General features: G+C 37.4%; 2 protein-coding genes across 3 annotated transcripts in view; one reads left to right on the forward strand and one right to left on the reverse strand.

Moving 5' to 3' along the window:
• The window catches only part of LOC124368671 (dihydropyrimidine dehydrogenase [NADP(+)]), a 139,391-nt gene that overhangs the window by 96,471 nt on the left and 26,816 nt on the right, over positions 1–16,104 (reverse strand). The window lies entirely within an intron of this gene.
• Positions 8,484–14,995, forward strand: LOC124368667 (TWiK family of potassium channels protein 12-like). 2 transcript variants are annotated; one of them, XM_046825937.1, is made up of 4 exons: positions 8,484–8,955; positions 11,561–11,807; positions 13,079–13,299; positions 14,880–14,995. In XM_046825937.1, exons 1-4 carry the CDS (start codon positions 8,779–8,781, stop codon positions 14,955–14,957), a joined length of 723 nt encoding a protein of 240 aa, XP_046681893.1. In that variant the 5' UTR covers positions 8,484–8,778; the 3' UTR covers positions 14,958–14,995. The 2 variants fall into 2 exon arrangements, with proteins under 2 accessions (XP_046681893.1, XP_046681894.1); XM_046825938.1 differs by lacking the exon at positions 14,880–14,995 and adding an exon at positions 14,588–14,718.

Raw genomic sequence — 16,104 nt, forward strand, 5'->3', positions numbered from 1 at the left:
ATTTATAACTTATAAATAGTTTACCTGTTAGTAACTTTTGAGTTTCAAGACTCGCAGTCTTCTTTCGTACAATGATTAGATGCTGGTCAACGCTTTAATTATTTCTATTACTATAGTTATTGAGACGAGTTAAAGTAACCTTCTCAGCCGGGAGAGCTGTCCGCAGGTGTTTATCCGAGAACGTATCCTGACCCTTCCCTCCATTTTTATCTACTCTGTATCAGTTAACACTTAATATTCAAGGTTTTCCTATCCCCACAATCATATATATATATTCTACCAGGAATAAAAACAGTTTGATTGTACCCCATCATAATAATAACATGTTCCGAAAATCAATAGAATATCTAGGACCAAAATGTTTGTAATAGATTGCCAGATTATTTAAAAACTAGCCCTTCCTTTTCAGCTTTTAAACATAAGCTTAAAGACTTCCTTATAAAAAAAATGTTTTTATTCTCTCTCTGAATTGCTTGCCCCACCAGTAAACATATCCATAGTAGTGACATTTTATTCTGTTACTTAGTTTTCAATTAGTCACTCAGATTTATTATGACACTAATAATATAAACACATTTTTAGAATACGTTTAGCATTTAGTTGCAATATGTACAGCGGTACTGGCTATACTTGATATATGTAAATGTCCATGAGAAATATATGATTTTGATTTCTAACGAGGTAATGTTTATTAAAAACTAGGGGCGAATACTTAACTATCTACTTAATTTATTAGTATAATTGACCTCTTACAACGAGGTGTGAGATTTATAATCCATAATATTCCAGCACTTGTTTCTATAACTTGATCTTTGTCAATGTTTTTAGTAAATCACACATGAAAGCTATTGTGTAAATTCTTTGTGGAGAGAAACATCGGCCACATTTGATACGGCTTTTTATAGTAGGCTACACAGCGCCAAGAGAATTTAGAATTTTTTAGGACTCTTTGATGCCCGAATTTAACGTCATCATATAAAATGCTGAGTTTGCCAACTTCCGCATTTTGTCTGATGTAAAAACATGTTTGGCTTTTGTTTAGACCAATTTGTGTTCGTAAAGTAGAGCCCATTGTTTATTTGTCATTTGGACATAACAAAGTATGGTACAAATATCAGGTTGGTCATGCGCTGTTATGAGACTTGCATTCGTCGTTAGTTTGTTCAAAGTAGTTTATTGTCAATGTGTGTTGAGTTGTGCTTTGTCTTATTACTACAAAAGTGTAGTTAACATTGTTTATTTATCATTTAGACATAACAAAGTATGGTACAAATATCAGGTTGGTCATGCGCTGTTATGAGACTTGCATTCGTCTTTAGTTTGTTCAAAGTAGTTTATTGTCAATGTGTGTTGAGTTGTGCTTTGTCTTATTACTACAAGAGTGTAGTTAACATTGTTTATTTATCATTTAGACATAACAAAGTATGGTACAAATATCAGGTTGGTCATGCGCTGTTATGAGACTTGCATTCGTCTTTAGTTTGTTCAAAGTAGTTTATTGTCAATGTGTGTTGAGTTGTGCTTTGTCTTATTACTACAAGAATGTAGTTAACATCGTTTATTTGTCATTTGGACATAACAAAGTATGGTACAAATATCAGGTTGGTCATGCGCTGTTATGAGACTTGCATTCGTCTTTAGTTTGTTCAAAGTAGTTTATTGTCAATGTGTGTTGAGTTGTGCTTTGTCTTATTACTACAAGAGTGTAGTTAACATTGTTTATTTATCATTTAGACATAACAAAGTATGGTACAAATATCAGGTTGGTCATGCGCTGTTATGAGACTTGCATTCGTCGTTAGTTTGTTCAAAGTAGTTTATTGTCAATGTGTGTTGAGTTGTGCTTTGTCTTATTACTACAAGAGTGTAGTTAACATTGTTTATTTATCATTTAGACATAACAAAGTATGGTACAAATATCAGGTTGGTCATGCGCTGTTATGAGACTTGCATTCGTCGTTAGTTTGTTCAAAGTAGTTTATTGTCAATGTGTGTTGAGTTGTGCTTTGTCTTATTACTACAAGAGTGTAGTTAACATTGTTTATTTGTCATTTGGACATAACAAAGTATGGTACAAATATCAGGTTGGTCATGCGCTGTTATGAGACTTGCATTCGTCTTTAGTTTGTTCAAAGTAGTTTATTGTCAATGTGTGTCGAGTTGTGCTTTGTCTTATTACTACAAGAGTGTAGTTAACATTGTTTATTTATCATTTAGACATAACAAAGTATGGTACAAATATCAGGTTGGTCATGCGCTGTTATGAGACTTGCATTCGTCTTTGGTTTGTTCAAAGTAGTTTATTGTCAATGTGTGTTGAGTTGTGCTTTGTCTTATTACTACAAGAGTGTAGTTAACATTGTTTATTTATCATTTAGACATAACAAAGTATGGTACAAATATCAGGTTGGTCATGCGCTGTTATGAGACTTGCATTCGTCTTTAGTTTGTTCAAAGTAGTTTATTGTCAATGTGTGTTGAGTTGTGCTTTGTCTTATTACTACAAGAGTGTAGTTAACATTGTTTATTTATCATTTAGACATAACAAAGTATGGTACAAATATCAGGTTGGTCATGCGCTGTTATGAGACTTGCATTCGTCTTTAGTTTGTTCAAAGTAGTTTATTGTCAATGTGTGTTGAGTTGTGCTTTGTCTTATTACTACAAGAGTGAAGTTAACATTGTTTATTTGTCATTTGGACATAACAAAGTATGGTACAAATATCAGGTTGGTCATGCGCTGTTATGAGACTTGCATTCGTCTTTAGTTTGTTCAAAGTAGTTTATTGTCAATGTGTGTTGAGTTGTGCTTTGTCTTATTACTACAAGAGTGTAGTTAACATTGTTTATTTATCATTTAGACATAACAAAGTATGGTACAAATATCAGGTTGGTCATGCGCTGTTATGAGACTTGCATTCGTCGTTAGTTTGTTCAAAGTAGTTTATTGTCAATGTGTGTTGAGTTGTGCTTTGTCTTATTACTACAAGAGTGTAGTTAACATTGTTTATTTATCATTTAGACATAACAAAGTATGGTACAAATATCAGGTTGGTCATGCGCTGTTATGAGACTTGCATTCGTCGTTAGTTTGTTCAAAGTAGTTTATTGTCAATGTGTGTTGAGTTGTGCTTTGTCTTATTACTACAAGAGTGTAGTTAACATTGTTTATTTATCATTTAGACATAACAAAGTATGGTACAAATATCAGGTTGGTCATGCGCTGTTATGAGACTTGCATTCGTCTTTAGTTTGTTCAAAGTAGTTTATTGTCAATGTGTGTTGAGTTGTGCTTTGTCTTATTACTACAAGAGTGTAGTTAACATTGTTTATTTATCATTTAGACATAACAAAGTATGGTACAAATATCAGGTTGGTCATGCGCTGTTATGAGACTTGCATTCGTCTTTAGTTTGTTCAAAGTAGTTTATTGTCAATGTGTGTTGAGTTGTGCTTTGTCTTATTACTACAAGAGTGTAGTTAACATTGTTTATTTATCATTTAGACATAACAAAGTATGGTACAAATATCAGGTTGGTCATGCGCTGTTATGAGACTTGCATTCGTCTTTAGTTTGTTCAAAGTAGTTTATTGTCAATGTGTGTTGAGTTGTGCTTTGTCTTATTACTACAAGAGTGTAGTTAACATTGTTTATTTATCATTTAGACATAACAAAGTATGGTACAAATATCAGGTTGGTCATGCGCTGTTGTGAGACTTGCATTCGTCTTTAGTTTGTTCAAAGTAGTTTATTGTCAATGTGTGTTGAGTTGTGCTTTGTCTTATTACTACAAGAGTGTAGTTAACATTGTTTATTTATCATTTAGACATAACAAAGTATGGTACAAATATCAGGTTGGTCATGCGCTGTTATGAGACTTGCATTCGTCTTTAGTTTGTTCAAAGTAGTTTATTGTCAATGTGTGTTGAGTTGTGCTTTATCTTATTACTACAAGAGTGTAGTTAACATTGTTTATTTATCATTTAGACATAACAAAGTATGGTACAAATATCAGGTTGGTCATGCGCTGTTATGAGACTTGCATTCGTCTTTAGTTTGTTCAAAGTAGTTTATTGTCAATGTGTGTTGAGTTGTGCTTTGTCTTATTACTACAAGAGTGTAGTTAACATTGTTTATTTATCATTTAGACATAACAAAGTATGGTACAAATATCAGGTTGGTCATGCGCTGTTATGAGACTTGCATTCGTCTTTAGTTTGTTTAAAGTAGTTTATTTATTTATTTATTTATTTATTCAAACAATTTTATATGACAGCTACAGAAACATGTTCCAAAACAGCTATCTTAACTAAGTTACAATATATAGACATAAATAGTAATGTACAAGTTATAATGAAAATAATATTCTGACAGTCACGTTAAAAAAAATAACCAAAATGCATATTTTTATCCTAAACTTAAAACTAATTCTATGAATAACTCTAAACTCAATTAGTTAAACTAAACAGGGAATATCAATATAACTAATCTAAATCAAAAAGGTTGCTACATTTCATTAAAAATACACTTAACTTATCATTAAAAACATCTAGATCGGAAGCATAACAATTTAATAAATCTCAATATTTTGTATAAAGGAAAGTTAAAATGTGACAGTGTTTTACACCTTGGTAAGGAAAACAAATTAAATGTTTCTTACACTTCGTCCAGGTACATATAAATGAAATGTTCTCTAATAAAAACCTGCTATCGATAGAACCATTTAAAAACTTTGTGTGTTAAGGATGCTAATGAAAGTTTTCTTCTCAGAGACAGTTTAGGGGCAGCAAAAAATGTTTCTCAAATCGGAAGTAGGAAAATCAAAGGGACATGAACGAGAAAATCTTTTGAAATATACAATATCTTAGAAATTTATTCTGGAGAATTTCTATTTTATCACAATCAGACTTGGTTATTGAATCCCACACTACCGCACAGCACAGTATTCCAATTTGCTTCTGATTAAAGTTTGGTACAACCTTATTATGGCTTCTGTATCTTGGAAAGACCTAGTATTTCTTTTAACAAACCCTAACAGCTTATAAGATTCAGCTATCACGCTATATACGTGATCATTAAAAGTAAGAGTGGAATCAAAGATTATGCCCAAGTCCTTTATTGTATTGACTGACTTTAACGGAGTACTCCCAATATGATATAAATTATTGATAGAAACATTTCTCCGAGAGTATGACATAGCAAAACATTTCTGGACATTGAGATATAATTTATTAAATAAACACCAGGAACTAAGTTGATCAATTGAGATTTGTAACAGTTGTGTATCTAATGTACTGTTTATTGGTTTGAATATTTTTAAAATCATCAGCAAACAACAAACACTTGCAGTCAGAGAAGCAGTCTGGTAGATCATTAATAAAAATTAAGAAAAGAAGAGGCCCCAAATTTGAGCCCTGGGGCACACCCGAAGAAACTGTGAAATATTGAAGATCTAGAACCAGAAATTGAGACATACTGAGGTCGATTTTTTAGATATGAAGCCCATCAAACTGCAAGCCTCATTGAGAACCCCAAATTTAATAATTTTATTTAACAGAATATCATGGTTAACTTTGTCAAATGCCTTAGAAAAATCTGTATATATTACATCCAGCCTACCCCCAACATCGAGTATCAGAAGAAATATTAAAAGAAAATTCCATTAGATTAGTCGCGGAAGACCGTTTAGGAAGAAAACCATGTTGCTCAGGGCGAATTTTACTCCTAACCGCATTGAAAATTTGTTTAAATAAAAGTAGTTCATAGACCTTAGCAAATGAATTTAATAAGAGATAGGCCTATAATTTTCTATTTTATCTTTATCGCCAGATTTAAAAATAGGAGTCACCTTTGCTTCCTTCCATCTGTGCGGAAATACACAGGACGAAAGCGATAAATTAAACAAAAAACATAAAGGTTCAGCTAATACTTCACCACAACCCTTTACAACATACGCTGGTATACCGTCAGGTCCCGATGACTTTTTTGATTTCATTTCTTTGATTGCAATACGTACTTCTGATGGAGTAAAAGGTGATATTTGAAAGTTATCCACAGATGAAGACTCACAACTTAACTGGTATTTGGAAGGAGAACTATCATACACAGAAGAAAAATAACCTGCAAATGCATTTGGAATTTCCTTATTATGATAGTATTACCCTCACACGTCATACTCTTAAGTGTACCAATATCAAAGCCACTTCTGCTATTTTATTGTCTTAAAATAATTCCAAAAATTTTTAACATTAGTTTTAATGCTATTTTCAACGTTACGTATATAATTTCTATGGGCAAGTCTAATATTTTCTTTAATTAACGTTTCCTTAATTGTTTTAAATAATCGTCATGATACTTTGAGTACTTTCTCTTTTTGGATAATTTATTTTTCATTTTTAAGTCATGTTTAATTTCAGACGTAAACCAAACTGGATATTTACTTTTTACTACAAAGCTTTTCTGGGGTACAGTACTATCGACACACAAGAGAAGAAAACTTTATAGAAAAAATCTAAACAGTCATCCACACAAGTAAGACAATACATTTCAAACCAATTAATTTCTCTCAGTCTACAATACAAGTCAAAAAAATTCGCATCTTTAAAAACATAATATTTCTTTGGCAGACAAACATTTGTAAACTTAAATTGGCTACAATCACTCATAAAAGATATAGATAGTGGAGGGTGATAAGCATCTGGTGCCAACAGGGGAGACTCACTTTTTCAACTTTAACATCCTTTAAGTTACTTAAAACTAAATCTAATGTAAAATTATCACAATTACGTATGTTATTAAAGGAGTTCAAATTATATTCACACATGAGTGTATTAATTACTCCAGCTGAGGATCTAGCAACAGAGAAGTCAAAAATTTGTACCGTTTATTCTAGGATATTAAAAACACCCAGAATTATGAAACCATCATATTTAATATTCAAATTATCATATGAATTACAATAGTTAGTGTAAAGATGAGCTGAGCGACCGGGAGGAATATACAGTAGGCTAACAAGAACCGTGCCTTGAGGCGGCGGCAGTGTCAGCCGAACCAAGAGCAAGTCAAGGTCATCCGCTATCAGTGGATGAGTCATCAACACAGCTGAGACGCGCCGGTGCACTGCCAACAATACTCCTCCTTCCTCGCCCTTTACCTGTCGCCATCTGATCCCTATCCTTACGAAAAACTTCATATCTTGCATCAAAGATTTCAGAACTACTTATACCGGGTTCGAGCCATGTTTTCAGTTAATGCTATTAAGTCAAAATCCTCACCTAGTATAGATTCATAAAAACTCAAAAAGTTTTCGTTCTCATGCCACGCACATTTTGATAGTAAATATTTAAACTATGCTGATTTACCATTTGTAATCAAATAAAACCAAATATGCCTTAATTACTATTAAATTAGAATAATAATCAATGACGAAAAAATTAAATAAACTCAAAGTACTGTTGTATAGTAGATCAAACCGTACAGACTTACGTACATTAACTTTAAATTTACAAACATATACATATATATATAAACTACAAACAAGTAACATTAACAAAGTGAAACCAATATATTTTGACAGAGTAAAATTCAGATTAACCCACAAACAAATCTAAGACCCCTTTGCCTCCCTACCAACCAGTCCAGCCAGCTCGTCCTCATTGTTTATCACAATCACCTTACTAGCCTTATCATCCGATTTTTCTGACTTTCACCCGACCAGCCCTATCCACCCAAACATATTTATAATTAAAGTCATTTTTTAACTTACGGGCCTTCGCAAATAGTACCCTTTTGCTGGTGCCAAGGACAGGTTGACGTACACCGGAGAGTCCTGCTGATAGCCAGACAGGTGTCTGGTGGAGAAGTCCCTCTTCACCTTCCTTCCTTATTGTCAATGTGTGTTGAGTTGTGCTTTGTCTTATTACTACAAGAGTGTAGTTAACATTGTTTAATTATCATTTAAACATAACAAAGTATGGTACAAATATCAGGTTGGTCATGCGCTGTTATGAGACTTGCATTCGTCTTTAGTTTGTTCAAAGTAGTTTATTGTCAATGTGTGTTGAGTTGTGCTTTGTCTTATTACTACAAGAGTGTAGTTAACATTGTTTATTTATCATTTAGACATAACAAAGTATGGTAAAAAAATCAGGTTGGTCATGCGCTGTTATGAGACTTGCATTCGTCTTTAGTTTGTTCAAAGTAGTTTATTGTCAATGTGTGTTGAGTTGTGCTTTGTCTTATTACTACAAGAGTGTAGTTAACATTGTTTATTTATCATTTAGACATAACAAAGTATGGTACAAATATCAGGTTGGTCATGCGCTGTTATGAGACTTGCATTCGTCTTTAGTTTGTTCAAAGTAGTTTATTGTCAATGTGTGTTGAGTTGTGCTTTGTCTTATTACTACAAGAGTGTAGTTAACATTGTTTATTTATCATTTAGACATAACAAAGTGTGGTACAAATATCAGGTTGGTCATGCGCTGTTATGAGACTTGCATTCGTCTTTAGTTTGTTCAAAGTAGTTTATTGTCAATGTGTGTTGAGTTGTGCTTTGTCTTATTACTACAAGAGTGTAGTTAACATTGTTTATTTATCATTTAGACATAACAAAGTATGGTATAAATATCAGGTTGGTCATGCGCTGTTATGAGACTTGCATTCGTCTTTAGTTTGTTCAAAGTAGTTTATTGTCAATGTGTGTTGAGTTGTGCTTTGTCTTATTACTACAAGAGTGTAGTTAACATTGTTTATTTATCATTTAGACATAACAAAGTATGGTACAAATATCAGGTTGGTCATGCGCTGTTATGAGACTTGCATTCGTCTTTAGTTTGTTCAAAGTAGTTTATTGTCAATGTGTGTTGAGTTGTGCTTTGTCTTATTACTACAAGAGTGTAGTTAACATTGTTTATTTATCATTTAGACATAACAAAGTATGGTACAAATATCAGGTTGGTCATGCGCTGTTATGAGACTTGCATTCGTCTTTAGTTTGTTCAAAGTAGTTTATTGTCAATGTGTGTTGAGTTGTGCTTTGTCTTATTACTACACTACGTACCTGCTTCACCTACCACGATCCACTGATGCTTCCTGACCCTGATGCGTGACCCTGCTGTGCTACTAACTGTGGGTCTCTGAAGAGCGACTGCACTGTTCTGTTACATCTATGAGCACTCAGTTTTATTATGTGCTGTAATGTAGGTGATAAGTGTTATTTAATGTTGAACTGACACCATACAGTTAAAATTGCGTTTTAAATACTTTACTACAATTTTACAACAATTCTTCATTTTCACTGAAGTTTGGTCGATTTCATCAAGCTTTGTATATGATTGCTTTGCCAATTAAAGAAAATTCAATTTACCTTGTAGCTTGTCAGAAGGAAAACCATGCGTCACTACGTGGGAGTTTTTCTTGATTGGGACATTAAATCTTTTTTCTGGAGATAAAATCCGATCCGTAAAACGTAAATAACAGCAAGGATAGACACAGCGTCACTCACTCTATTACTTGAGATCCCTCCAGTATCTTTAGCGTCTGTGGCGTCGTCAGTCCTCGCCTCGACCTCGCCACTAGTGTCACTGCTGTTGAGATCCTTCCAGTATCTGTAGCGTCTGTGGCGTCGTCAGTCCTCGCCTCGACCTCGCCACTAGTGTCACTGCTGTTGAGATCCTTCCAGTATCTGTAGCGTCTGTGGCGTCGTCAGTCCTCGCCTCGACCTCGCCACTAGTGTCACTGCTGTTGAGATCCTTCCAGTATCTGTAGCGTCTGTGGCGTCGTCAGTCCTCGCCTCGACCTCGCCACTAGTGTCACTGCTGTTGAGATCCTTCCAGTATCTGTAGCGTCTGTGGCGTCGTCAGTCCTCGCCTCGACCTCGCCACTAGTATCACTGCTGTTGAGATCCTTCCAGTATCTGTAGCGTCTGTGGCGTCGTCAGTCCTCGCCTCGACCTCGCCACTAGTGTCACTGCTGTTGAGATCCTTCCAGTATCTTTAGCGTCTGTGGCGTCGTCAGTCCTCGCCTCGACCTCGCCACTAGTGTCACTGCTGTTGAGATCCTTTCAGTATCTGTAGCGTCTGTGGCGTCGTCAGTCCTCGCCTCGACCTCGCCACTAGTGTCACTGCTGTTGAGTTCCTTCCAGTATCTGTAGCGTCGTCAGTCCTCGCCTCGACCTCGCCACTAGTGTCACTGCTGTTGAGATCCTTCCAGTATCTGTAGCGTCTATGGCGTCGTCAGTCCTCGCCTCGACCTCGCCACTAGTGTCACTGCTGTTGAGTTCCTTCCAGTATCTGTAGCGTCGTCAGTCCTCGCCTCGACCTCGCCACTAGTGTCACTGCTGTTGAGATCCTTCCAGTATCTTTAGCGTCTGTGGCGTCGTCAGTCCTCGCCTCGACCTCGCCACTAGTGTCACTGCTGTTGAGATCCTTCCAGTATCTTTAGCGTCTGTGGCGTCGTCAATCCTCGCCTCGACCTCGCCACTAGTGTCACTGCTGTTGAGATCCTTCCAGTATCTTTAGCGTCTGTGGCGTCGTCAGTCCTCGCCTCGACCTCGCCACTAGTGTCACTGCTGTTGAGATCCTTCCAGTATCTTTAGCGTCTGTGGCGTCGTCAGTCCTCGCCTCGACCTCGCCACTAGTGTCACTGCTGTTGAGATCCTTCCAGTATCTGTAGCGTCTGTGGCGTCGTCAGTCCTCGCCTCGACCTCGCCACTAGTGTCACTGCTGTTGAGATCCTTCCAGTATCTGTAGCGTCTGTGGCGTCGTCAGTCCTCGCCTCGACCTCGCCACTAGTGTCACTGCTGTTGAGATTCCTCCAGTATCTGTAGCGTCTGTGGCGTCGTATGTCCTCACGTGTACCTCGCCACTAGTCTAGTGTCACACCTGTTGGTGTTATGGTACAGACTAATGATGACCATCTAACGAGTAAAGATCATCTTACTCCTGGAATATCGAAGTTGACCATGAATCAATCCGCCATTGCTGACCGCATCCCACAGTCTTGTCTCTAGTACCGTACTGTCAACGTTAATCAGCAGTCAATGCACTTGTTCTGTGCTGAAAAGCAGTTTTTAGAGCAGCGTAATTCAATGTGTACACGGCTGTTTTGTTTAATTTCCTTTGGTTAGTCCTAACAAGTAAATTTTGATAAATATTAAAACTACAACAAATTATACTAAGTCATAAATGGATGAATCGTATATTCCATAATTGCTGGTACAATATAATAGAACTGAAAAAAGAATATTGTATCGGATACGTTATGTGAATTTTGTCGAGTTGTGATAGAAGTATTTCAAATATTTGTCGGTCCCAAGAAAAGAAAATGGAAAAGTTAACTCAGGCCGACCCTAACGTTATGACCTTTTAAATGAAATAAATCCTTGTTCTATGTAGACTCCAAACATCCCAACTGATATCCCGGAAACTTTGTGATATCGACCTACCACAATCTTCTCACGTACCTTCTGAAACTTGGCTCACAGTTTAGTATTAGTAAGGTAACAACATGTAATGTATTTATTTGAGCGTGTAAAGTTGACATTTCTCACATGAACAGGTTAAAAACAACATAACCTTCATCAGGAAGAACGTGACTGAAGACTTGTGGGTGATGACCCGTGACTCTCTGGTGCTACGCCAGGACAACTGGACGGGAACCGTCATCAACAGGTTGAGAGCCTTCGAGAGTGAACTCGTGGTGGCCATGCGACTCAAGGGTTGGGACGGTTCGGAGGACCTGAACTCCCTGCAGTGGACTTTCCACGGGGCACTGTTCTACTCGATCATCGTGATCACCACTATAGGTAATTCTGTTCACGGCAAGCATTGAGTATTCAACGCATTTTACATGTAAGAACACACAGAACATTTTTCAGGGTTACTAAAGAGTCTATGGGATAGACTAATCAATTTAATGAACTCGGTGAACTAACTATCCAGAATGTAAAAATAATTAAATATGCTGACGATAGGACTCTCTGCATCAGATCAAAATAAAAAAACGAACTTGAAGTGGGGTAATTCATTGAATTGAATTCGTGCATCCAATATTTCTCCAGAATCAATTTAAAAACAAACAGTTCAAAATCAAACTTCATAAATTTTTGCCACAAGAACCAGAGAGAGTACTTCGACCCGCGGTGATTGTGGATGGTTTTCTTCTGGAAGAGGCAGACTCCATTAAGTTCCTTGGAATTACCTTGATCGGGGGCTGGCATGGGACGATCACATTAAAAACGTTTGTTCTAAGGTTGCTTCGGGAATTTATGTCCTGCGAAATCTTGTAAAATTTTGTTCGGTGGATGTATTAAAACTGGCCTATTTCGATCTGATACATCCACATTTGACATATGGCTTGAGATTGTGGGAAAACTGTTACAGATACAGATTTGAAAGTTTTCAGATCTCAAAAGAAAGCCTAAAGAATTCTTTCAAAATTACACCTCAGAGAGTCGTGCAAAGATGCCTTTAGGGAGCTTGGATTGCTGACCCTGCCCTGTCTCTATATTCTCGAGGTGGCCCTGTACTGCCGACTTAAATGTGAGTTGGTACGGGGCAAGGATGTCCACCAATACGGGATCAGAGGCAGGGATAACTTTCGAGTCGAACAGCACAGAACGCCAACTTTCGAACACTAGCCATCTCAAGTTGGAGTCGGACTAATCAATAGGCTCCCTGTGGGCATGAAACAAATCAATTAAAAAAAAAAAAAAAATCAAAACGCGACTAAAACATTGTCTTATGTCAAAGGCATTTTACTCGACTGATGAGTACAAGGTAGGCCGGTGGGATGAACATTTTTGAAATTAACAACAGCCACGAAACCCCCGGTTCTGATATACACAAGAATTGTATTGCGTTGTATATATTTACCTTGACGAACATAATTTATCTGATGTAGTTATGCACTTTATAGTTACTTTGACGCATGATACGCAATATTGTAATTGTTCCACGCAATAAATAATAAATTATTATTATTATGTATCCTCTCTTCTCTTGCCTTACATCCAAAGTTGGTAAAATAATAATTTCCTTGATATCTAAAAGCTGTTTAGCTGTTTTGTGTGAACAGGTTACGGACATATTGCGCCAAAAACCGATCTCGGGAAGGTGACAACAATATTCTACGCCATTATGGGGATCCCGTTGATGCTCTTATGCCTCTCGAATATAGGAGACATAATGGCCAACTCCTTCCGTTTCCTCTACTGGCGCATCTGTTGCTACGCTTGCACTCAGCCTCCTAAGCGCAGCCACCCCTCACACCGCCGTGGACGCAGTTTCCGCTCCACTGTACGAACACATGGGTAAACCTACACTTAATTACGAAAAGTTATGTATTGGCAGAATTGTGAGCAGCAAATGTCTAAAATCTAAAAACAGCATAGCCTGTAGCAAAACGTATAGCAAAGTGTTTTTGTGTTAAGGAATTTTCTCCTCAAGGATTGCCTCATTACCAGTTTTCCATTCTCTTACTTCCCGCTAACCTAGAAATCCGAAATTCGTCATTAAGTTCCCAAAGTGTTAATTAGGAACTGTTTACAAATTCTCGCACTCAATCCACAGAAATCCACGAATAATCCCAGGTATTGTGACAAAAAGAAATTTGCCGATATCGATTTGTATCTGCAATAATCACAATCAACAACATTAAACATTTTAAATCACCCACCAGATTCTCCTTAGATTAAGTAAGTGGCAGCATCGATAAATCTACATGAAAATGTAAAATATTTTCATTTACCTGGGAAACAATGAGAAGTTTCGAATATCCTGTATATCTGTTGATACAGTATAAATATGTAGTTTCAATATTGCTAAAAATAATAACTTGAATTGCACTGATGTACGTAAGTTTTCATGTTTGTCAATGTATATACAGGGGTGCTGAAAAGTCTCAAAACAGTCTAATATCTTCTGTACTGGTAAACCTACAAACATTACACTTTGTACAGTGACATAGGGCATCAAATTTAACTTTTTGATGCAATCGGTAGCTCTCCCCAACACCTCAGGAGGACGGACCGTAAGGAGTCGGCGGAAAATCTTAAATGTAAGCATAGGTTGATGTGAATACCATTTTAAAGGTCTTAATTAGTAGAGCATCATGCCGCAAATTACACCTCGGGAGGTTATTCCTAAACAAAATGGCGGCGCTGGCAAGTTTGAATACTGATCTTATGTGCAAGTTCAAGAATGGCTCAATTTTATTATAAGGATATAAGATGGCGCTACATAACTTCACACATGATTACTATACACAAATACCTACTTTAAGATGTAGTCAGTGTCCTGATATTCTTCAATGGGAACGGTCCATGAGGAGTCAGTAGAACATTTCTAATGCAAGCATAGGTTAATATGCACACGATTTTAAAGGGCTAGTCAAGCAAAGAAGTATGCCGCAAACAAAACTTCAACAGTTTTATCCGTTACAAAATGGTGGCGGTTCAAATATTTCAAAGCTAAACTGTAAATTCAGCAGAACATTCAAAAAGTTGCTTTAATTAGTTTAATTTCATATAAAAAAATTTGGAACTCTAAGAGATAACATATCCTTACTGCAAGTTTGTGTTTACAGATCAGGGCGGACATCGGGGAGATCGCGCACTTCTTCTCTACGCAAACACGGTCCCCACGGCTCTCAGCGTTCAGCTGATAGCGCTCTGGCACTCTCGGAGATGACACACTCTTACTCTGACATTTAGTGCAAGTTTGTGTTTACAGATCAGGGCGGACATCCGGGAGATCGCACACTTCTTCTCTACGCAAACACGGTCCCCACGGCTCTCAGCGTTCAGCTGATAGCGCTCTGGCACTCTCGGAAATGACACACTCTTACTCTGACATTTAGTCCAAGTTTGTGTTTACAGATCAGGGCGGACATCCGGGAGATCGCGCACTTCTTCTCTACGCAAACACGGTCCCCACGGCTCTCAGCGTTCAGCTGATAGCGCTCTGGCACTCTCGGAGATGACACACTCTTACTCTGACATTTAGTCCAAGTTTGTGTTTACAGATCAGGGCGGACATCCGGGAGATCGCGCACTTCTTCTCTACGCAAACACGGTCCCCACGGCTCTCAGCGTTCAGCTGATAGCGCTCTGGCACTCTCGGAGATGACACACTCTTACTCTGACATTTAGTGCAAGTTTGTGTTTACAGATCAGGGCGGACATCCGGGAGATCGCACACTTCTTCTCTACGCAAACACGGTCCCCACGGCTCTCAGCGTTCAGCTGATAGCGCTCTGGCACTCTCGGAAATGACACACTCTTACTCTGACATTTAGTCCAAGTTTGTGTTTACAGATCAGGGCGGACATCCGGGAGATCGCGCACTTCTTCTCTACGCAAACACGGTCCCCACGGCTCTCAGCGTTCAGCTGATAGCGCTCTGGCACTCTCGGAGATGACACACTCTTACTCTGACATTTAGTCCAAGTTTGTGTTTACAGATCAGGGCGGACATCCGGGAGATCGCGCACTTCTTCTCTACGCAAACACGGTCCCCACGGCTCTCAGCGTTCAGCTGATAGCGCTCTGGCACTCTCGGAGATGACACACTCTTACTCTGACACAGAGTGCAGGTAGGTTTACTTAAGAGTTGTTATATCCGAATGATCTTTTGCTTTTTTTGTTTTCTAAATCCTGAAAACGCGTTCCTGAAAAATAGTTTTATATCCTCAAATATTTTGTAATTATTTAGAAATATTATATTTTTTACCCGGAGGTAAGCCTTTAACTAATTATTGAACTCGTCCATGCAGAGTAAAATCAACTTAAAGCAAACTAAATTATAGTTCCGTTCATTCATAAGACATAAATTATAATTATATGTTTAATATGTAATCTACATTTATACTATTACGGTTTAAAGATTCATGTTAGTGTTGATTTTCATAAACCGAAGAGATGGTCTCATTTTAAATCAATTTCGGAAGAAAAAATGTCTTTAGAGTGTATTATATGGGATTCTGGTAGAATTAATGGAATCATTGCTGTTGGCATACACTACAGATACTACGATGAGGGCGACGAGGGGATGCCTAGAGGACCAAGCAAGAAAAGAGGGCCAGGGCCACACCACCACTCTGTC

Source organism: Homalodisca vitripennis, chromosome X (assembly GCF_021130785.1).
Source record: "Homalodisca vitripennis isolate AUS2020 chromosome X, UT_GWSS_2.1, whole genome shotgun sequence".
Classification (NCBI taxonomy): domain Eukaryota; kingdom Metazoa; phylum Arthropoda; class Insecta; order Hemiptera; family Cicadellidae; genus Homalodisca; species Homalodisca vitripennis.

What these genes read in the sequence shown, in the direction of transcription:
- LOC124368667 (XM_046825937.1), top strand. Translation starts at nt 8,779, where the DNA reads ATGGTACAAATATCAGGTTGGTCATGCGCTGTTATGAGACTTGCATTC. An exon ending in AAGTATGGTACAAATATCAG is followed by an intron (nt 8,956 to 11,560) that starts GTTGGTCATGCG and finishes TCACATGAACAG; the next exon opens with GTTAAAAACAACATAACCTT. An exon ending in CATCGTGATCACCACTATAG is followed by an intron (nt 11,808 to 13,078) that starts GTAATTCTGTTC and finishes TTGTGTGAACAG; the next exon opens with GTTACGGACATATTGCGCCA.